Source organism: Ammospiza caudacuta, chromosome 5, assembly GCF_027887145.1.
Source record: "Ammospiza caudacuta isolate bAmmCau1 chromosome 5, bAmmCau1.pri, whole genome shotgun sequence".
NCBI classification, from domain to species: domain Eukaryota; kingdom Metazoa; phylum Chordata; class Aves; order Passeriformes; family Passerellidae; genus Ammospiza; species Ammospiza caudacuta.
The window spans coordinates 39659381-39683289 of record NC_080597.1 but is presented as its reverse complement, the minus strand read 5'-3'; the positions used below and the strand labels follow the sequence as shown (position 1 = coordinate 39683289).

General features: G+C 37.9%; 1 protein-coding gene across 5 annotated transcripts in view; it reads left to right on the top strand.

Moving 5' to 3' along the window:
• SYT1 (synaptotagmin 1) overlaps positions 1-23909 on the top strand; it is a 333546-nt gene that overhangs the window by 248303 nt on the left and 61334 nt on the right. For 4 of the 5 annotated variants that reach the window (XM_058805517.1, XM_058805516.1, XM_058805519.1 and 1 more), the window contains 3 exons: positions 8700-8822; positions 12024-12191; positions 15421-15588. In XM_058805517.1, the coding sequence (XP_058661500.1) occupies positions 8700-8822; positions 12024-12191; positions 15421-15588 (459 nt within the window). The remainder of the gene's footprint in view (positions 1-8699; positions 8823-12023; positions 12192-15420; positions 15589-23909) is intronic. The other variant, XM_058805520.1, reaches the window with a different exon arrangement.

Below are 23909 nucleotides of genomic sequence, written 5' to 3'. Positions count from 1 at the left end.
AGGTTCCTTCTGGGGAAGGCAGAACTGTTAATGAATGTACACCTGCAAAAAAGGTCATTTCTCCATGTTTTCTACTAATGTTTGTGTGTGGATGTTTTAATTTTTATTTCTTCCTCCTCTGTCCTCCTTGTCAATGTTGTGTCTCATGACTGTTCTGGATTGTCACTTGCGGTAGGTTTATTTTGCTCTTTGGACGCACCTAGACTTAAGCTCTCATGCATAGACTCCTGACAGCTCTGTCTCCTTAGCAGAGATGGACGTGTAGTAGCTTTGATACACACATCAAGAGGCTGAACTAAATTGATTGGGTATTTTTTGGTTGGATATATATTTGGGGAGGCTGGAGGAGAGCAGAAGAAAAGAGGTTGTCATTCTTTCTACAGTTAAAATACTAAGTCAAACTGTACCAGAAAGCTCAAGTTTAAAATTGATCGGCGCATAAAAATACCTTGCCAATTATATTTCCTTTTTGTATAAATGTCACCATATCAAAAGTAGACAGAAGTAATGTGTATTTTTAATGTCTTAGTTTCTAAGTGTTGCTAAATTCACTACTACCTCATGAAACTTGCTGTGGGCTCTCACATCATCTCAGTACAGTGCTCAGGCATTAAATTCTTAGTGTTCCATACCAAAGTTTTTTAAGTGGTCTTAGTACAGATTTCTGTTGGTGCAACCTAGTGACAGCTGGCTCTGGTGTTTTCATGAGATTTTCCCATCATGGTTTTCATCTTCACAACTTTCAATCTTTACTAATGCCCTAGTTGCTCCCACTACTTTTTTTCTTTGAGGGGCAAAAAAAAAAAGGCCCTGAAGACTGTTTCAGAGATGGTGTAATAGCTGCAGATTTATTATGTCTGGATTTAGTGTGTTGGTACTGCAAAATTCTTGATTAAACTCAGCCTGTGGGCTAAGAAAAGGAATGAACATAATCATTCATGAACAGCACTACTGAGAACTTACTAAGATTTAGCCCTGTTACTTGGATAATAATTGTTGTGGTCTGAACATTTTATGAGGTCAGAAAGCATTTGTAGAAAAGGAGATTTAATAATTTCATCAGGCTAAAACACTGTAACTAGTAAAGAATTTTTTGCTTAGAATGTGTGTGTTAGGTGAAACAGGAGATTTGGTATTAGGTGTATGTACTACAGCCTTGGGTGTGAGTAGTATATTCTTGGCTCTGCTGCTGACTTACTGTGTCCTTCAGTCAGCCACTTGACTTCTCTGTATGTTTGTTTTTCCTTTACATAGGTCTTCCTTTTACACTGGGGTTATGTACTAACTTAGAATATTCTGAATAATGTTCCTCTCTGAATAGCAGGTGTTGTAGGGTGACATGACAGTGAGAGCTGCAATTGCACCCACCCAAACTCCAACATACTATGTTTTTTTAGACTGATTCACCTTATGATTCTAGCTGTTGATCATCCAACACCCTTGCCCTCATGTAGACAAAATACTGAAGGAACAAGATTTTTAGTGTTAGGTGCCCTGAAATATTCCAAAGTAGAGTGCATTGACTTTGCAGCATGAAGACAATAGCCCAAATGAAGTCAGGATAATCCACACTGACACCTAGAGAGCCTGGATTTTGTTTGAAGCAACTCAAGCCTTTATTGCCCGAAAAAAATCCAAGAGGATGTTTCTGAGGGACAGGAGCTCTGTTGCTGGCAGTGGTCTTTTCTTCTGCAGTATTTGGTTACGTGCTTGTTTGTTTTCCCAGTTGGATGCCTGGGAAATAGTGAGGTGTTTATTCCACAGTGCTGCTACCTGGTGTCAGCATGCCAGTCCCCATGTGTTGTCATCTTCAGCCCATGGTGGCATTAATGCTCACTGTGGCTCATCCACAGTTCAGTGAGACATCCTAATTCACACTCAGAAAGATGATGTGCTGCAGACCAGCTGCAGAGGGCTGGTCAGAAACACTGGGGATGAGTCTTTATAGAAAACAAGCCCAATAAGTTTACTGTGGCAGTGGAAATGGATTGACTGCGTCCTGTTTGTACATTAATTCAATCTCAGCCTTGACCAGTAGTCCTGCTTTTTCACCTGCCTCAAAGACAACTTGCAGTGGGCATAAAACTTCCTGAAAAATGTGAATAACATGTTTATGAAGATAAAATGTTATAGATGAATGTTTGTGTTCTGCAAATAAGTTTTCTGTAAAACTCTTTTGAAATTTAGATTTATATTAGATTTCAGAAGCCTGAAAATATGGAAGCAATAGCTGTGAGACACAAGACTGGACTTATTTGCATTCCTGTCTCTTCCTCTCAGTCGCTCCCAAGAAAACATAGGACCCTGCTTTGCATGCTTCCTGAGTTTCTTTTCCTCCTTCATTAAACTATTTTTTTCTGTAAAGGAATTAATTTGTCATTTCTGTTGTAACCTACTGTACTGTTAGGGGTACATGAAGGTGCAGATCCTACTCATTCTTTTACATGTCTTGTTTTCTATAGTGAAGGTCTTACCACTGGAACCTTCCATTTTCAAGGATGTTTTTTGCATTTCTTGATTAACAGACCAAATTGGAGTTCTTTATTCAAGACCAGAGTCTGCAAGTTCCTAATGAGTGGCATTTAGGAAGTAAGCAATTAGTCCTTAAATTAAATTACTTGAATCAGACACTCAAGACATTTACCTATATCCACAGACTGTACAGAGAGCTAAACTCCTACACTATGTCTGAAATTAATGGGTATGCATAATCTACAGCAAGACCAGCAGTTCATATTAATGAGGTATATGTTTTTAAAACATTAAAATAAAAACTAAATATTTGGGAATATTTAATCATTTTCTTTTTAAGCAAGGGTATTTACTCTTTACAAATATGAATAGCTGACAGCCTTCAAATATGAGAATATCGGGTACCTCATGAAGTCCTATTTAGAAGATGGTTAGACAATCATCTTACTTCTTTTTAAGGAACTAAGCCAGTAGAACAGGTCTGTGTCAGCTTTTTCTCCATAGATCAAAGCAGCACTCAGTAAATCATGACTGGCTATATTTAGGTTAATTTTCACTATCAAATACATGTAGTCCTAATTATATAGTATGACAGATTTTTCCAAACACAAATAAATGTCGTACTCTGAGCGGTCCTCCCAGGTCAAGGAGCCAGCTCTGCCCAAAGCATGCTTCCACCTGGCCCAGTGCCATTAATGTGGGGAGGATGCAGAACGATTGCTGGGGCAGCAGGCACTGGCCAGGCAGCCTGAGGCGCCTCCCACGCGCAGCCTGCTGCTGGTGCGGGCGGGCGCTGCTCCATATGGCCGGTGGGGCAGAGCCAGCAGCGCCCCTGCAGCAGCGCCTGCTGCTTCTGCTTCACACACATATGGGCCCTGCCTTCAAAGCAGACCCTGACCCACGGGGTGAACTCCCAAAATAGGCTCCCAGGTCTGAGATCAGCTTCATCTTTTTTCAGTCTATAAACACTGGCTTTAGGGCTTTATGAAACATTAAAAACAGATTGATTTGTGAGCTTAACAGCTCCAACTTAAATGAATGTATTCATATTTTACAATGAACACCTGCAGCATTTTCTGTATTTTTCTGTTGCACCAGATTAAGTTGGTATTTTGGTACCCAAACAATTCAGCAAATGCTTAAGGTGAACATGATGACCTCATGTCATAGAGCTCCTAAAGAAAGAAAGCCTTTTGAACAACCCAACGAAGACCATTTAAAAGCTGGATAACAAGCAAGGGAGTAATCAAGCAAGTCAGAGCATTGCATGCTGAACCCAGCAGGGTTTTTTTCATTGTGTGCATCAGTGTGGCCCACTGCTGGTATGTGAGGCCAACATTCTTAGAGCAGTAATGGCAAAGTAGATTTCACAATGACCAAAGCCTGTCGCAGCCACTGGAAACCCAGGCGCAACATGCTCTTTAAATTAATTCATGGAGAGAAAGCAGATGCTGAATGAATGAAATATTGCCTTTCCTTCTGAGAGACTGTGATAGAGAACATGTTACAATTGCAGGCTTGTCTGCTTTGTGATAGGGAACCAGATGGAAATTTTTAAAGGCTTTTGTTTTCTCTTGGGATAAAAATTGGCCAGATCAGAATTATGGTGTTCTTGAATGGGAAAGATAATGATAAGAGGTGTACCACCATTAGTGGAAAAGCAGTCATTTCTAGTTGTGGAGGAGAAATTGCCTTTCCAATAAATTCATTGTTGGACATGGCACAGAACATTCTTGCGACAAAATCTTACTGTTTTCTTTTTCCAGCTCACCAGGCATTGCACAAGCCTGAGGACTGGGCATCATTCAAACATTAAAACAATATTTCCTTCACCGTTCCAAAAGAAATGATGGAGGGGCAGGTGGGGATGGAAATCAGGATAGGAGCATGCACCATGCAGTGAACAAACTTACAGGCTGCAGTCAGTGTTTTGTTTTGCTTTGCAATGTCTCTCCTTCTTGCTTAATGGTAACTTGTTTCCTTAAAAGTGAGGCTGTAGGCCACCCCATAAACAGAAGGAACCCTAAAACCTCTGTTAGTGAAAGCATTTCTTTATATACAGAAGTGAAAGACACTTTGCATTTTAAATGATTTGCAACATAAACTAGTCATTAACAAGACGTGACTCAGTCATGACTGTGGCCTCTGCCTCTCAGTGCAGAGGCAAGGCAGTACACTTGCTCCCCCAGCAGCTTTGTTGCATGAATCTCCTACCACTTTCCTGAAGCTTCTGCACATGTGGAGTCTGGAGACAGCCAGCAGGGCAGCTGCCCTTGCAGACTCTCTCATTTTCTACATAGAGTTTGGGGAGGAATTAAAGTAAAGTTGTTTAAAGCCCCAGAATCTCTTCTGTTTTTCATGGTTGATAGTAGTGGGGCAAGCCTAGTGACAAGGTGCAGGGGTTTTGGTGGACCTGAGCTGAAAGCAAGGGATGTTTGCAGTGTCAGGATGCAGTGGCACCAGAGAGAGGCTTTTGCCAGCTAGGGGAATGAGAAGGAGAAAAAACCCAGGAGGTGTAGAAAGCCACTACAGGGTGTGGAGTTTCAAAAGAACTGAAAATTAGGCATTTTCTTTAACATCTCAGAAGAAAAGAGGAGGCTGCAAAACCACTCTCAATAACATTATGGAAGTGAAGATGCAACCAGCAGATTGAACTGTGGATCTCAAATTGCTGTAATTTAGGTCTTTTTGTTGTAAGAACTACTGCAGAGTAGTGGTTCTGATTTCAATAGACACAGATGTATCACCTTGAAATCTTTGTGCTGGATTAACTCTTTCTTGGTACATTCCTACACCTGTTTACATATAAGCCTATTTTTCAGATACTTACATGCATTTGAGAGGATGTAGATGTTTTACTGTTGTGTGTTTCTGCATATGTAATGCAGAAATGAAGAAACTGCTCGAGTAAAATTCATGGTCAGCTCAAATTAGAAAAGATAAATCCAGTCTCCAGCACAATGTAATTATGCATTTCCATGTTGCATACTTCACAGGAAAAAAACATTTAAAATATCATGAAGTTAAAGAAAATGGCAGAGAAGGCAGGGTTTACATTCCTCAGCATCTAAATCCAATCTTTCTGGTTACGGTTTATCAGTTGCAAAGGCTTGATGAAAAAACTTGCTTATAATTAAAAACTTTTTATTTTTTTATTAAAAAACCAAAGTATAGCTGCTTCTTTTAATTGGTTGTAGCAATGCAATAGTAAGATTCAATATAGTGTGATGCAGTATGATATAAATTGAGGGTTGTAGTAGTATTCCATTAAATACTGATCTTTGAGAGAATCTCAATACAAAATTAAAATCCCTGTGGGGTGTTTCAAGTACTTTGAAGCAAACCAATTCTTCTTCCTCTTTGGAATTCAGCAGCTAAATCAAACATGAGAAGCTTTGGTGCTTCTTTTGACTCAGCTTCTTCCTGAAGCATTAGCCTCTAGTTTGAAAGCAAATTCCTCTCTTAACAGTAAAAACTATTATTTACAGACTGCTTTAGAGATAATAATTTGTCCTTTTTTTTCCTCCACCCAGTGCCACAAACTTGTCCATATAAAAGCAATATTTCTTTCTCAGTGTTTTTTCTTAGTGGTTCAGTGTTTCTGAGTCAAGGTCAAGAAGAATCATGTAGCTCCTCAGCTGATGTCAGTAAGGTGCAATGTTTTCCATCTCTCATGGAAATAGCTTTCACTTTTCCAGTAGGCTTCTCATAACCTGTGGAGAGAGTTTCTTAAGCATACAGTGTTTCCTGCCTGCACTTCAGAAGTCCCTTGCAAGAGAGATGTTAGCTTCCCATTATATTTTCTGTAGTCACAGTAAGAACTTTTTTTCACATTGAGCTACCCACAGCTCTGTCATCTGGACTGAACTGCTTTGCAGAAGAGAACGTAGTTTTCCCAGAGAAAGTATGGATATATAGCTATTGCCTTGATGGACTGTTTACAAATTCCTCTGACTTGAAAATTAGCAAATAATGTTCTGTTTGCCTTCTCACTTTCCTCCCTGGGGAATGGCCATAGGATATTTCCTCTCAAAGAAAATCCAGGTCAAAAACAAGTGGAAAAACAGAACGGCCAGTATTTGTCCCAGAAACAATAATATACTGGAGCTGGATATCACACTTTTATCATGGAGTCCTCTTTTAGGATCATATAGGGATGATTCAGAGCAGTGGATCTTGGAGTTAACATCCCACTCTTTCCTCTTTTTTCCTGTTGTTTCCAGGCTCAATTAAACCTGGTTGCTTCAGATGGATTGAGTCACATCTTTTTTTATGACCACAAAACCCTAAGCTTAGTTTTATTACCAAAAGCAAGAGTGTTTGGCATAATCATGTCACTCCATATCCTGAAAATCACATGTATGGTCTGCCAGAGAGCCCATCAGTTTTCAAGTGTCACACTTCTTGTTGTACCAACAAAAATGTTGTGCTACAGTCAGGGAACTTACTAAGAGCTCAGTGATAAAATGTCTTAAACCAAATTTCATTTCAGGCAGTTCAGCCCTTCCAAATAGAAATGATTTCGTTTAAAAAATGCTATTCTTCCAGTCTCACAGGTGATTCTGTCTATCACTGACCTTTCCCCCCAATCTCATCCAGGTAAAATGTTATTTAGGTTTCTAGTAGAGTCCATCCTTCACTAGCATTCAGATATTTACATGAGACCTAGCTCCTTAGCTCACAAAAATCAAAGCTGTTGGTTTCATTTGAGCTATGCCAACAGAATTTCTAGCTAATTTCAAAAGTAGAGAAATAATTGCTCAGTATCATACAGTTTGGAGTCTGACCTTTTTTATTTAGATGTGGCTTTTGGAGAAGAACATTTTCTATTTCAGAGATGAATCTTCTTTCCAAATCCATGCAGTATTGCGTGGCCCTCACTGTATTCAAGGCTGAGTGAGAATGTGAATGCTTTCATGTTTCTTCTGTCCCTAACCACTATAGCTGTGTACATAGCTACTCTCTAGCCTTGCTACCTTTTCAGAGCTCCAGCAGCAACCTCTTGTTAAGAAATGCTGAAGGTTTCCTACAACACAAAAAACCACAATTGCAGAAAAATAACATTGCAACAAAGAACACATTCTGGCACTTTGTCTGTGCAAGCAGAAACTTCATACAGAAAGAACTTTCATTCAGATAGGGCTCTTACAGACCAAGTACTCTGTTTATTGTAACATGCAAATAATTCTGGATGAATGCTCAGTATTGATTCTTTATTTTCACATTCTCAACTTTACTTTCACATTTTCCACAATTTTTCACTATTTGCCTCATCACTTCTGTCTATTTTTCCCTTCTTATCTAGGAAAGGATCTGCCCAGAATAAGATCTACATAGTTAATTATTGTTCATATGGTTTAATAATTGTATGAATTACCTTTTACACAGTGAAAATACTTCTGCTTTCTGGTACAGGAAAAAAAATTACATCATTTAGTATTTTAATTATGTATAAAATCTAAGATAAATGCCGTGTCCTTTAAAAAATTGGTTATATGCAATAGACAAAGCTTGCAAGCAGTACTGTATTTCTTTGTTTTTGTATTTCTTTCTAAGCAAACTAAAATCAACTTGCAATCAATTTGGTTCAGCCAAGCTTTATTGCGAGAATGAATAAAAAGGAAATTGGTCTCGGGAGGGAGGGAAAAGGAGGAACATGCATTTGCTAATGGCATGGTGGAAACTTTGCTTCCATATTCATTCTAAAAAACATGAAAAATGTTTGGCATATGATTGTAGAAAGAGCTCATCCACAGCACATGCTCTTTATCACAGTAGTCCTACAGAAATGTGTTGCCAAATGCAAACAATGCACAGCATGTACAACCAGGTGTGATATTGCCAAGATTCTTAAGTTGAATGAATGCGTGACTTGGCTTATTTAATAGCATGTTTGCCTCCTTGTGCCTCTTTAAGAGCCAGTCTGAGCCCAGAAGAACTCTCTCTTCACATCAAGATGATATTTTGTTTCTACTTGCAGGTTTTATAACAATCCTTGCTTGTTATAGTCCAAGGAGCTTTCTTCCTACTTCCATTGCTTGCTTGCTGATTTATAACATCTTATTGAGCAACTCAGAAAGTAGAGATATATATGAAAACTGCATATTTGAATTTCTGCTGTTTTGCTTGCTTTTAATGGCTCTAAAATAGATTTGAGGATCGTGTCTATTTTAAACTGCTATTTAACGGTTTGCCTCATTTATGAATATTACATTTCTTCTTTCTAGGCTCTTAAGGATGATGATGCTGAGACTGGGCTGACTGATGGGGAAGAGAAGGAAGAAGCCAAGGAAGTCGAGAAGCTAGGAAAAATACAATATTCTTTGGATTATGACTTCCAGAACAATCAGGTTTGAAACAACTAACCTGTAATATTTCATTTCTGTGTGTGCAAGTAGAGAATGAAGTAATGCATTTAGTTAAAGCAGATATTTCCAAAATCCTTACTACTTTCATGGACTGAAGGGAGAAAATAAGACAGAAAATTAATTACAGAGGTACTACTAAATTGGTATTGCAGTATTGAATGCACTTGGACTTTATATTAAACCTTTAATCAAAAACTGAATGTCCAGTTTTATCTAATGATTATTAATAAATTAAAACATCACCAACCAATGTCAGTCCACATAAATTATGGAGTTTGCATGCAGTCACTAAAATGTAGTTTCAGCCTTCAAGTATTTAAAATGTAAGCAAACACAAATGGAAGGAAAAATAGAGGGAGCTAAAGGTAAGTTGATTCACTGGGTCTTTTAGAAGGTTGATGAGATTGCTTTCTCTCACTGCATCAAGTGTGTGCTTTGCTGTAATAACTAGCTGCATCAGGTTCTGTTGCTCTCCATGAAAGTACACTTCCCAAAATTCTAGTGTGGAATAAAAGTTCAAATGAAAAGGTCTGTACCCAAAAAACCACAGGACGGTTGGACAAGAATTTAAGGACTGATACTCCTTCAGTACTCTGCTCTGAAGCTGGTAACACTAAACTTTGGCATACTAAAATTTTCAGAATTAGTACACACATTACTACTGTAATGTGTAGTCCTAGAATTGACCAGCTTAACAGGTCTGGCCACATGCTGAACATATTTTATTCCCTTACCCAGCCTCTTTGCCAGGGATCAGTTTTGTCAAATAAACCATTTCCACAGCCTCACATTAAAATTCACTGTGTTTAATTTTGGCCCAAAGCACACCAACTCATCTGAGTTCTTCACTTCTACTGTGTATCTTTCAGTAAACTTGAGAACAAATATCCTGCATTTAATTTTTTGACAATATCAGTCAAAATCACATCATTCTTTCCTGTTTAGGGAGAGAAATGACTACTGAAGGTAAATCCCAGGTAATTCCTATTCATACCCTGAACTGCCTTCCATATGTACTTGTGATAAATTCCACATTCATAGTCTTTATTTGATGCTGTTCATAGAGCATGGTGGTCCTACTTGTTGCAAGGCAAAGACAATAAGAGAAATTAAGAAAAAATTCTCTATTAGCAGGAAGGTATTTATACACAGCTATGACCTGGCATAATAAATAGTATTTTCCTTTATTTCAACAATCTTCTGACTACCAATGGTTGTTTTACAATGCAGGAGCTAAAAAGAGTTCTGAAGCCTTTCAAGAAACTGTTGCTAAAGGAGCTTTTCCTCAACTTGCAGAGCAAATTGCCTGGCCATGTGATAAGTCACACTGATCCCCCTTTAAATCAGTATGAAATCAGTATGAAGTGTAGACACTTCAGAAGAAGAAGATTTAATGAGGGGGAAAGGAAACACTGCAAATGTGTTCTGAAAAATGGATTTCAGTTTTCTTAGACTATGAAAACAAATTTTCTGTGTGAATTTTATTAAAGGGTATGTTGATTTTATCAGCCATATTTTACAAAGGAAAATAGGATGGAAGAGCCACAAATCTGTATGTCTGTATTTAATTAAGATAATAAATTATCTGAGTTATGGATTTCTGTTTTGTTGTGCTGCTCTGAACTGTGTAGCAGCTTAAAATTTCAAAGGATAGATGATGTAAAAGAGTAGGAGAGTGGATTCATTTATGTTAGTATAGTGCAATGGCATGAAACTACAGTCCCAAAATTTGGCTAATATATTGCATAGGGTTAAGAAGACAAGATGACCAATGAACTCATCAGAGGACTGTGCCTCAGTTTTAGAGAGAGAAATTGTAAAGGGGAATTGAATTGCTTTTCCACTGTGTTAACTAAAAATTATAGACTTGTTTTTCACTCTTTGATGTGTAGATCCTGAGCCTATTCATGTATTTATGAACTGATGCATCTAGAATAAAAGTGGGACACAAAAGAATCATTTCATACAGCAAAAGGAAAATGTTTCATGGAGCTTAAGAGTCCAATCCATGAGAAAGCATGCAGGCCATACTGTGAATTTAAAACTGTCCAACTTTTAAGTCCAACTTTGAAGAGTCTCTTAGAAGCCAGAAGTTTCTTTCACAGATTAACTACATTGTTCTATATTCCAGTTGATAGAGTTCCTGTTTCCAATTTTAAACAATTCATCCATGAGAGAAGCAAATATATTGTGATTGAAGCACTGATTTAGAAGAAAATATTCTCAGATTTCATTCCCAGTTCCTAATATCTTCAGAATGACCTTGAAGAAACACTTCAATGTTTACTTTAGTTTTACATCTATGAAACAAGATTAAAATTATTTTCTTTTTCTCAGCTGCATTATGCTGATAAGGCCTCATGCAGTCAGGAGTGTCTAGATTACATGACATAACATGGCATAACATAACATAGCATAAGCCTTGATTTATAACACAAAAAACAGCCAAGATGTTGACAAGTTCCATCTGTGCTTCAGTCTTATCTTTGAAGTGTATAAGAGATTTAAAAATACAATTTTTCTGTTTTGCAATGAGATTAAAAATTGTTATTAGGATTTAGTTACCACAGGTTCATTTTCTTGAGATATTTTTTGAAAATGCTATCCTTAGTTTACTGCCTGGGCCCATTCATGTACATAGCAAGAGAATGTAAATATAAGGAAGACTGCAAAATTCATTTGTTTTCAGTAAAGCTTTGCCTGAGAATTTGCATTTGATTTTATCACCTTTTGTGTTTGGCTGGGGGAAGGTTACATGTTGGGGGTTTAGAATACAAATTTTGTAGTCAAAATTAGACATTCTTGATTGTTTAATAATGTGATTTCTATTCATGGTGCGCAGCAGAGAAAAATAATGCACAAGAGGAGAGAGCAATTGAAAGTTATTTGATTGCAGTCTTTAAAAGGATGAAGTCTGTATTTAGCTGTAATCAGCTGCCCTTTGAAAACCTCTTTTCTGCTTTAAAACAGGCTTTGTACAGTCTGCATCTGCCATAATTGGTTTTCTAAAGTCAATAGTGTTGCTTCATTTGCCTTCCTTAAAGGGGGGGTGGCAGGGAGAAGCGAGGGATGTATAGTTTCTCCTAGACCAGAAATAGAGTCTGCATATGCATTCCTCTGTTACAGTATTTCTGTAGATATCTATTTGAAATTTCATTCTGCTGTTTTTTATTCTCTTTTCAGCTTCTGGTTGGAATTATTCAAGCAGCTGAGCTGCCTGCATTAGATATGGGTGGTACATCTGATCCCTATGTGAAAGTCTTCCTGCTGCCTGATAAGAAGAAGAAATATGAGACAAAAGTCCACAGAAAGACCCTTAACCCTGTTTTCAATGAGCAATTTACATTCAAGGTAGTTTTTTTATAATTATTGATACTTCTTAATTTAGCCACTTTGTATCTCATGCTTGTCTATGAATTTAGTTGTCTTAGCTAATTGATAACTGCAGCAAAATTATTTTTCATGTGGTAGAAAACCATGATACTCAATCTTGCTATATAATACAGGGTCAGAAAGGTTTGAAAGGCACAGTTTGTTATCCTTACAGATGGCAATCTGATCCATGTTTTATAGCTGGATAAAGCATACAAGAAATTCAGAAAACAGTGACACATCAACAAATGTCATGTAAATTTCACTAGACCAATGTTTTCCTTAAATATCTGGTTTGTGAAATTCGGGATAACATTCCCTGAAATATAAATTAAAACTCAAGGGATGTGAATGGGTGAAGGACAATATGGCAGATTAATCTTGCTGGACTTCATCACAGCAGTTATTTGCCATGCTACTTTATGTATAAAATACATACTTTCTCAGGTTTAATAAAATATGGATTAAATAAATGTAGGTAAGCCTTACATTGCAGTATTTACATTGTTCCAGTGGTATCCATTAATAGTGTTTTTCTAAAACTATGGCCTAATTTCAAACCCCAGTTAAATAGAATAAAGGAATAGTGTAGAGTGTGTTTCACAGGGCTTCTCCTTATATACATTCCTCTGCTGTTACTTCAGGCCATTCTCTTTGTGCCCAATCTTATAATGACAGCTACAGAATGAAAACAGGAACAGTGAAAGACTCAGGCTATGAAATCATTCAATGAGAAAGATATCCCTGTAGGCCACAACTACTACTGCATATATAAGCTTATTTTTTCCTTGAAGATGTTCATAAAAGTAATCTTTTGTGGGGAGTTATTTCTTTCTTGAGCTTTCCTAAGAGAGCATTTAAAAGAAAACCGAGTTCTAAAATATATTCCCATGCAGCTCGCTAAGGCAAAGAAAGAACAAATAATGCTGTCATCTAAGATGAAGACACGAGTTATAAATCAGATCAGCCACTTCTGGACTATAATGTCCACTTGTTGTAAGTCACATCTTCAATATTTAAATTTTATGCTCCAGAAAATAGTTTGTTTTCCATGCCAGACCTGACAGAGTGCTTAGGTGCATCGCAATATGGTACTGATCATCCCCTGTGGTCTGTGGTCTGTACTTGAGAGAAAACCAGCAGAGCATGCCAAGTACTGTCGTTGTTCTGAGGACTCCAGTGACCATTTAACTGGAACTGCAGCCATAATAACAACTTCTGTGGGAGCTGTTGACAGTGTCTCATTTACTTGTGCAGAGCTCTGCTCCTGTGACCCACTTCAGGTGGTGCACAGCTCCTGCTGGCATCCTTCCCATCTCTGGCAGTGCTGCATACCAGGCAGCCCAGCCTGTGCTGTTGCCTTCTCACAGAGCACAGCTGCCTGCCTTCCTCCCAAAATACAGCTAATGGGAATGAGTTGACTTGTGTTCCTGCTGTATTGCATGTTGAGCCCTGAACCTTAGTCCTTCCCTCTTCCATTTTTTTTTCCCAGACATCCATGGTGCTGTCCCAGGGTGCAAGTGTTTGTCAGACTGCAGCTGTCTAGGTTGTGTACCCACACTGCAGTGCCAAAAGGAACCGAGAAATCCTGCACCACACCGGCCTGGCAGAGGGAGGTGTTCCTCCTCAGATCCAGAGTGGGAACAGGGTTCAGGTCTAGAGGAGTGACACATGTATGCCTGAAAAACACTCCTGTATACCTGTCCTTTTACCAAGGTCTCACTTGCTTTACGTCAAGAGACTGATTATGTCTGAGCAGAGAGCAGGGAGAGGAAGAAGCCCTTCATGAGAGCTGAGGCCATCCTTGATAGTCCAGAACAAAGCTGGAGACTGAGGCTAATTAGAAGTAACAAATGAAGGAAACATTTAGAAAGGGAGGTAGCTAAAATGAGCTTTACTGAGATCCAGTACAGAAAAGTAAATAATGATGAATGTAGTCTTTGTATTCCAAGTGACCAAAATCCATTAAGTGGTATTGTGAACTAACGGAGAAATAAACTTTAGAACATTTTTCTTCTCCTGTTTTCCAGGCTGTGTAAAAATAAAACTAACATTATTTAGAATTTTTCCCTTCTCTAACCTTTGCCCTTTCTAGGTTTTTAGAAGCTACAGATAATTTAGAGAATGGAAAACAGATTTTGCTGTAGTACTTACTAAGATACACAACCCTGTACCACTGAAACTATTTGACTCAATAGTGGAAACTAGATCTGGTCGTCAACTTGATAAGCTTATTCTAAATGTTATATAAGAAGTTATGTAAAGGGAAAATTACTACTTATTAGTTAGTATTTTAATAAGCAAGTGGAAGCTGAGCAGTAGCGAAAGACAACAGTCCTAGGGTTTAAGGCAAGAGCATAGAGGTTAACAAGGCCAGTGGTAATGCCACCCTTTCACTTTCCAATTAATTATTTACTTCTGAATCCCATGGAAACCATTTATACTTGTAGGATATATTCAGATTGACCAAGTGTTTATACAAATCCAAACAATTCCTAAATCAGACCTTTTCAGACACAAACTCAGGTGTAGCTTACCTGAACTGCATGTCTCCATCCCAATATTAAAATTGTGACTTGTGAACATCCAAACCACAGCATCTGTCTGAACCACACGAGAACAGTTGGAGAATTAGTCAGAACTTGGCCTTCTGCCACCACAATTTCTAGTTACACATTGTGACTTAAAAAGCACCCCAATGTCTAACATGGGAAAGGTATAGTATTGAAAAATATGCCTTGGTAAGTAATAGGTATTGGTACTGTAAGAGACACATCCAGTGTCTAATTACTTTGTTTCATATATAGTAAGCCAGTTCTGTTTTTTCATGAGTCTGGGAGCTAGCCATCTCTGAGTGATGACAGGTGATTTATTGAGGAAAAAACACCATTGTGTGAAAAGTTCATGTGTCTTCAGTGCAAGTAATTTGGCTTCTTGTTTCAGTTTCATCACCCACAAAATGATTTGAAGTAGAATGAGAAAAACCCAGGAGTGATGAGTGAGCTGCCACATTGCTCTGTTGAGTGCCAGAGCCTTGTCTCAAGAAATACTGCATCTGGTGACTCTGAAACAAATACACCTCATAATTTTCTCTGCAGTTCAATTTACCTGAGATGACAGCTGATAAACCAAAGAAATAGATTTGCATTGTAGTGGACCAATCTTTATTGTCTCAGATGCAGAGTTTGTCATTTCCTTGTCTTTGCAGGTGCCATACTCTGAGCTGGGTGGAAAAACTTTAGTGATGGCAGTTTATGACTTTGATCGTTTCTCCAAACATGATATCATTGGGGAATATAAAGTTGCAATGAACACAGTGGACTTCGGTCATGTCACTGAGGAGTGGAGGGACTTGCAAAGTGCAGAGAAAGAAGAGGTAAGAAAAATCACTTTTTTTTCCTCCCAGAACACTTTTTACCTCACCTATAGAAACAGAAAAACCAGCAATTTTTTTTTTTTTTGCTGAGACGGTTCCCATCTGTTATCAGCAGTCCTCAGATTTACTTTGCCTGATAAATTTTTGATAAGCATCTTTTCCAATACTTACTGAATACGACATCCTCCTCTGCTAATTCAGTCAATCTTTTTGATACTCTATGCAACCTATTAAAAATGGTTTCATGAGTTTGACATTTTCTTGAATTGCTGCATTTTGGGTACATAGAATTTGCATTTGATTATAAGTGGTGTGCATTTAGGTTTCTTGGTGATTCTCGAGGGTTTGCATCTCAAGACATCTTATTGTGCATGATGATAATGATAGGGTTTCACTGAAATACCTTACAGTTCTGTTGAACTGCTATTCAATAATATCCTTTGATTAGAATTATGAATTTTACAAAAACCTTGGAATGGCATCTTACTCAAATATTTATTACCTTTTTTATTTTCCTCTCATTGTCAACATCCCTTGGATTCATTATTTATAAGGTATAGTGCTACATGTACACATGACACTTCTTGGAAATATTTCATCATCAGATTGTGCATCCTATGAGCTTGTTCATACTGATACATCCAACTTTTTGCTTATTGTAATACTATTTTTTCCTCATTTTTACATTATTTTTTCTTTTGATTTATAGACAGTACTTGCCCACTCAGAGTGCATAGCATGCTTTAATTCTCTGGTGAGAGGAGAAGTAATCATGAGTCTGAGTTTCTCATCATCTAATTCAGCTAATAAAGTGCTTTGGATTCAAATCTTAGTTTCTGTAATTAAAGGGACAATCTCTGAATGAAATCTTTCCTTCTCACAAGTGATGAAAACCTGAGTATTGATTTAGACTAAAAGTGGTGAAAACAGCATCATATGCAGAACCATGCAGCCTTCTCAGGTTTTCAGAAATGGTAGATTTCAGTCTTCCTTTTTGAGTGTTTGTTTTAAAGACTCTATTTTCAGATGGCTTTTTTCAACTGCTTATTGATTTGAAAGCCACTGCTACATTAAGAGTATTCTGCATGGCATTGTTTCATAGTGGCAGTATTTGCAGGGCTCTCTTTCTGCAGGTGACATCAGTGCCCTGGTATATGGGGCATTTTTCTTCCACTCTTAAATATGAAAATTAAAAAAGAGAAAAAGAAAGTTTTCAGTTCAAGGGCCCTGTTGTTTTAAGCATCCAGCATACTAAAAAGCTGAAAATGTGAAATTGGGGTGTATTAATCCTTCCAAATTTTATTAAGCAACAAACTGGTCTTTTATTACACTACTATCTGTGCTTTCAAAGTGTTTCATGCTTTTCTGTTTCAAAACACATAAAATAAGCCAAACTATGCAAAAAGGCATTGTCACTTTGCTTTTGTAGTATAACATTAGGCTTTTAGAACATAAACAATGATATCTCTATATGCAGCTTACAGATAACATGCTACAGATTAGTGTGGGGTTTCATCTGCCTTACTGCATAAAAAGTTGCAGTGTTCTAGCTAAGATCCACAGTAAGACCTGATGCAGTCACTTGGTTGCTGTCATAGAATTCATACCCTGCTAATACAATAGGATTAAAACCTTGCTTGAAACGGATATTGAGTGTGTGAGCTACTTCCAGAAATGCATTCTGAGTTGTAAAATACTATTTATTAAAACAGAAGGAGATAATTAAAATAAATAATTCTGGAAGTATTTGGATATTGGAAGAGTATTGCAAGATCTTTGAATAGTTTGCTGTAGAGATGAAATCTAGGTTTCCCTCATCTTTCTTCAAATTTCAGGTACTGTTTATGCAGAAGAACCACTGTTATTTTTATACTTTTTCAATGGAACCTTTTTGAAGTTGCCACCAAAGCATGGCCATTTTATTTATAAGAAGCTAGGCAATATATAGGATGTGAAAGCATCATGAAAAACTATGCTTAGACCAACTCCTTAAATATTTTTTTATACTACAGGAGGTCTCGTGTTTTATTTTTGCATCTCAGTGCTCAAGCATGCAAGGTATCCAGTCAATATGGAAAAATATCACAACTTGGGGTATAAATATCACAACTTGGGGTGTATGGGGACATTTTAATCCTAATTTTCTATATACTATGTGTAGGTAGTCTGTAAGAGCTCATAAGCTCACTGTACACCTAAAAAGTGATTCTACAAAAAACACTCATTAGACAAGTTTATTTAATCCAAACTTAATTCTACTCTATTATGGAACCTCTACTTCTGCCATATATATGATGAGACAGATTCAAATAATTGCTTAGCCCAATTTGGAAGAGAAATCTCTACCGAGAACCAGGAGAGGTGCATCTGTCAGAAGTTTGGGATCTGTGTTTCACATGAAATGTCATGCATGTTCCATATTTGATTCAAGTACCTTACCATCTTTGATGTTCTAGTCCCTGCTCCACAGAAAAGATTCCAAGCAAATTCTTGTGTATTTTAAGTGGTGATAAGTAGGGGTGGGTGAGACCATATCTGCATACAGGGATTGTCACCTGACCCAGCAGATGTTGCAGAATTCATGGCAGATACAGCTGCAACCAAGAAGTACCCTGGTTTCAGAATTAGCAAAAACAGCACTGAGTATATGAAGGCTAACATGATTAACCTATATCATAGACACAGCTTTGACTCTTGGTAGTGATCATGAATATGATATGGTGGTCTGGCTTACTAAAATAACAAATTAAAACCTGAGCAACTGTATTTAATCCAAAAATGTATGACAAATGTAATTCTATTGCTAACAAAATATCTCTTACTGACTATTATACATATTATAATCGTGTAATGAATTTGCCCTTGAAAAGCACATCTGATGGAGATTTGCAATGTTTGAAGAATGACAGACTTTATTTCCTTTCTTGCCCTTATGACACTTAGGCAAGTTTGTCAGTTCTCAGCAATCTAGTGCTAACTATAATTCTAAATATGAAATTAAGTATAAGTTTGAAATTAAGTATAAGTTGCCAAAGTATCCTTAATGTTTTAATTATGACCCCTAGACAAGATGTATACCAAAGTGAACCAGTGGCAGTTGTCACTAGTCACTTGAAAAGAACTATCTAGGTGGCATCAGTCAAAGTGAATATAAACAGTTTTAGTTTATGTCAAATTCAGTTGATGCGCATCACAGAATTACAACTTAATTACCACTTCAATAGTAGGAGGCAAAACAATTTTGCAAGCAGTTACTCTTCTTTTTGTTCATAAAGCTCCACTGTACATTCTGTCCTTTTTTTAAAATGGGCTTAAAATTGAAGACAGAGGGTGAAGGTTTAATGAAATAATGTAAGCTCTATCTCTCACAGCCCAGTCACTTGAATGGCATCTCTCTGACACTGCATTCTCTTCTGGGAAAGGTCTTATTAATATATTTATGTCGGTGAAGTACTTTGAAGGTACAAGCCTTTGTGTGAGCGTTTGTTATGACTGTGAGAGGGCTTTGGGAATGTGCAATGACTGCTAAATATTGAGGAGGCTGCTACTAATGAGCTGCATACCTGGAATCCTTTTTCCTTGGCTGCTTTTAGATCTGCTGTCCCTGTGTCTAGTAGTCCTTCAGTCTCATTTGACTGAGTGTGGGAGGGAGGAGTGGTAGATGCTGAAAGGTTATTCACTTTTACCAAGTCTGACATATAATGGTTTGGGCACCGAGTGTTAAAAAGCAGATCGCAGGAGTTTGCTCCTCTCTGTCATCTACCAGATGTCATTGCTATTAACTTTTATCTGAGTACACACTGCATCCAATATCTGTTATCGCTCCAGTACAGAAGGCCAGACAGACCTCTTCTTTGCTCACAGCGGTGTGAATCATACTGAGAGTCATCTTCTGAATACTTCAGCTGATTTCCCTCCAGACATTTTGTTATATTGGCACTTAAATTGAAAGCTGGTTGTAGCAAACATGCCAAGAAATTTTAGGGAATATAACAAAGAGCAGAAACAATTCTTTCCCTTGAAAGCGGTGGAGATGCAGAGACTTATGTCATAAGGAGAAGGATCTTTGTTGACCTGACAGTATCTACCACCAAGAGTTCTGCAGATCTTTCACAACTTCTGCAGAGCCATGACATGAGACTCTCTGCATTATCTGATCAGGCAGCCACCATGGTTAGGTTACATGATGGATGCATGCTCATAGCACAGTGGGTGATGATGGGTATATTTTATACAAGGCTTCTGAGTGGGAGGTCTGCTGGAAAACACCACACTCCTGTGGGATGCACAACCACAGCAGGAGAGATGCACGGTGCTGCCTTGGAAAGGGGTGAGAAGGAGGTGTTCTTCAGGTGGAAAGAGTAGTTCTCTGAACCTTGACTGTGCTGTTCATGAGGATTGTTCTTTCCTGCCTTATACAAAAGTAAAAAGTGAAGGAAGGAGGTGGAAAAGTGGGCCTGTAGCATGTGTATTTAGTACCTTGGTGTACTTCATAGAAGTTAGAGACTGTGACAAAGTTACTGAGCCTCCCAACTCACTGACTCTGGAACTGAAACTTGCAGAGATATAAGAGGAAAGGACATTTTTACAAAAGTCACTGTCAAATTACAGCAGCAAATCACTGTTATTTTCTGTTATAGTTGCATGAGCAATGGACAGATGATCTAATAGGCCTTTCCCATCACTGGTAATAACACTTAGTTCTTTTACAGCTTTTCAGATAGCACAGTGCTTTGCGAAGGAAAGTATCATTATCCCTATGGAGATGCTGTCAGAGTGTCAGACAGATTTTAAAATGTGAGATTTCCTTTATTTAGCTGCATGTTATATTGGAACACTATGTTTTCTTCATGGTGTTTACATCTTCTCAAGTTCACTTCTTCTTACTCCCAAAACTTTAAAATGTTAAATCTAAGAAGGTTTTAGTTCTCAGGTTTTGTGAAGAGTTCATGCAGTAAACAGAGATTGTTGAATGCCTATTCAACATTGTAAGTGCAGCATCTGTCCTGCCAAGGAACTGAATTTCCTGCTGAGACAGGGAAAAAAACTGAGGTTTGGAAGTTTGAGAATAAGCAAGCCTGCTTTAAAATTCTTCAGCAGTTAATCAGTTGTTTTTCATCTTGAAATTGAAGATGCTAAAGTGACTTTTAAAACAATATGATTCAAGTGGAGCTGTAAGGGTACTGTTTTCAGTTCATTAGAATTATGCATTTCTTTTCTCACCTTTCATACTCAAAGTGCTGGCAATCCCACTATATACCTTTGTTGAGTATTCTCTTTTTAACTCCCTCTCTGGAAGAGATGCCTTGGGAGGTCACTTTCTTGTGTTATAATAAAAATAATGTAATTGGCTTACTTGAAATCAAAAGGAACCTTGTCTTGATTTATCTCAAACTGTCTGGCTTTGCAGATATTGAATTCAAATACAGAAGACAGTATAAGAGGAAGAAGCTGAGTGATAGTGTTAAATGCAGGCTCTTCTGGGGCCTTTCTGTTCCTGGACAGTATTCATTCTGAGATCAGAAAAACATGTATTGCTTATTTGCCAAAACCATTCTTATTACCATTTTCCTTCCGTGTGTGGGAGGGCATCCTGAGGTTAAACTGTGCTGAAATAGTAGATCCTATACTTGGTGCTAAGCATCTAATGACCCATAATACACAAAAAAATAATAATGTTTGTTTCAAACAAAGTATATTGCTAAGAACCTTGTAGAAAATCACAAAACCGAAGGAAGGAATAGTGGGAAATTCTCAGCCTTCACATATTAATATTACTTTGTGGGATTTGATTGCTCAAGCAGAAGATATTTTAAAGTTCAAAGACACGGCCACATTCAATGGCAATTGGACAGCAGTGTTCTGAAATTGTGTTTTTATGGAGTTTTGAGAAAACTGCTGAAAGGGATCAAACTCATCTGAAGCTGGAGTATGAGGAGATATTTTGGATGGAAACTGCAGAAGGAATTCTAGAAAATACAGATTTAGTTCTGGAGTACCCCCAAGTATAAAGCTCTGTAATCTGGGAGAGACTGCAAATGGGTCTGTGGGACCAGCTGATGAGTGTGAAAGGGCCACAAAACGTGCTATATCTGGAACTGTTCAGCATTGTTCTGCAGCTGGACTTTTATATACTTACTTATTTTACTGACTACCAGCATCAGTGAATGCATAATCCAGGGGCAGAAATGGCCTCACTGGGATTCCAGGCAGAAGCTTTGCAGTAGTCCAGGCTAATACCTTATTTCCCTTTCTCCCCTACGTTTCCAAACCAACAGTGACAAAAATCATTATCTGATCACTGTACAAGCCAGGATCAGGAGCTAAGGGAAGCTGTAAAACAGCTGTATAAAAATGCAGTGTCATTAGAAGGACCTTCAGAACAGAGAGCAGCATTTTTACAGTCACGAAAGAAGAGCAGGTCTCACAAAAATGACAACAGCATTTTCACTAGAAGGTTGAGGAGGGGATGTATGCTGCTCCAATTTCTTTGTTTGTTGTGCTCACTCCATGTAGAGCTAGAAGATTTTGGTTTCCAGAAGCATCAGAGAAAGATGTATTTTTGAAAAGGGGAGACAAAGGTTTAGGAATACTGGACCAAAAAGAAAGGGATTAGGCATTTTCTTTATTTTTTTTTCCTCTATCACCTTTTAAACACTGATTTAAACTATGTCAGAGATTACCATAGTAACCACTTAACCTCTTTCCAGAGCTTGTTGTGTTTCATTTTAGTTTAACAATGAGCTTAAACTGGTATCTGAAGCACTTTACATTGTACTTGTGGCAGGAATTAGCACAAAATAATTTAATCACAGTTAGAATCTGGAATATATGTTCAGTTCAGAGGTATTAGACTTTTAATTAGTTTATGCTGTTGTTTCAAGAAGTAGAGTACATGAATTTAGGAAGTATACCAAGTCTTATTTCTAGGCTAAATGGAAAACAGACAGAGATAATTCAGTCCTACAGTTTCCTGTTCTGTTGTATCATATAAGTCAGCCTTCTACCAAAGGCCAAAGAAATCACTCACAGTGACGGATGTGCTGTTACTGTGTTACAGGTAACACAGTAGGGTAAATTTTGTGCACCTGCACTTTGCTCCTCTTCCTTTTCTGTGGCCTTCTGCAGCTTACTTTGTGCTTGTCACCATCATAACTAGAGAAGCATTAGGGGTTGCCTGGCTGGCTTACTCACTAGAGGGATGGAGGGCTACTGTAGTTGTTTTGTCCCTTTTCAGAGTATTATTTTTTTCTGTAGAGGGCTAAAGTATGATCACTGCAACAGAAGTACTACTGCTGTGTCATTAAAGCAGAACACAAATCACTTTGAGCTACCATCATTGGTGCACAGATGAAATCTACTTCCGATATCGTTTTGGATCCCGATATGTTCTCTGTGTGCTTCTTGCTGGCCTAAAGCTTGAGTAAAACATGTATCTGAAACTGAATCCAGTGATATGGAGGTCAAGATCTTTTCCTTGTCAATTATGTCTGCAATCACAATTACAGAAATAATGTCAGAGGTAGAGGCTTCCTAACTAGCAGTGAGAGAGTTGAAAGTGGTGTTACTGCTGCTTGGTCAGCCACATGTGTTTGCCCACAACAGAATGGAATTGGGAGGTACTGCAGCATCCACTGACACTGATAAAGGCAGCTGCATTTGAGAACCCTTCTCTTTGCCTTTCTCCTCTTGTGGCTGACCTTGAGTTCAAATGTCTTCTTCTTAGCCAAAGAGCTTGCCATAAAATTCTGACTCAAGTCATTCCCTGTACAATTACCCTTATGTGGGGTTTACAGCTTGCTTTTGATGCCACTGGTAAAGAACATGGCACTGCAGCTTCTCAGTGCTGTGGCTGGCACCTGAGCTTCCCATCACATGCTTCATATTAGGTGCTACTTAAATTATTTTTAGTTGTCTGGAATCCAGTTATTTTACCCCAGTTCTTCCATATCTTCTTCAGTAACTGTGAAAATTAACAGGAGGATCTCTTGTTAATGAGTGGAGCCTCAGCTTCAGAACTGGCAGCAACTCATTTTTGTGGGAGTGCCCTGAGGTCTGCAGCTGACGTCTCTGGTCAGTTAATGCCCAGCCCAGATTTAGGAGTGGATTATGCTAAAAGTGGTTTTACTCAGTCAGATTTGCACATTAATTATCAGGACAAACATTAATTTTTCTGTGATTTTTTTTTAGAGCAGACAAGTTTTCTATGACATGTGGGCCATTTATATTAGAAAACATTTTCTTTCTGCAAAAAGCCTCCTATTTCAAAAAAACCTTTGTTTTCTTTAGAAATAGTGCTAGTTCTTTTCAATTGATTAAGA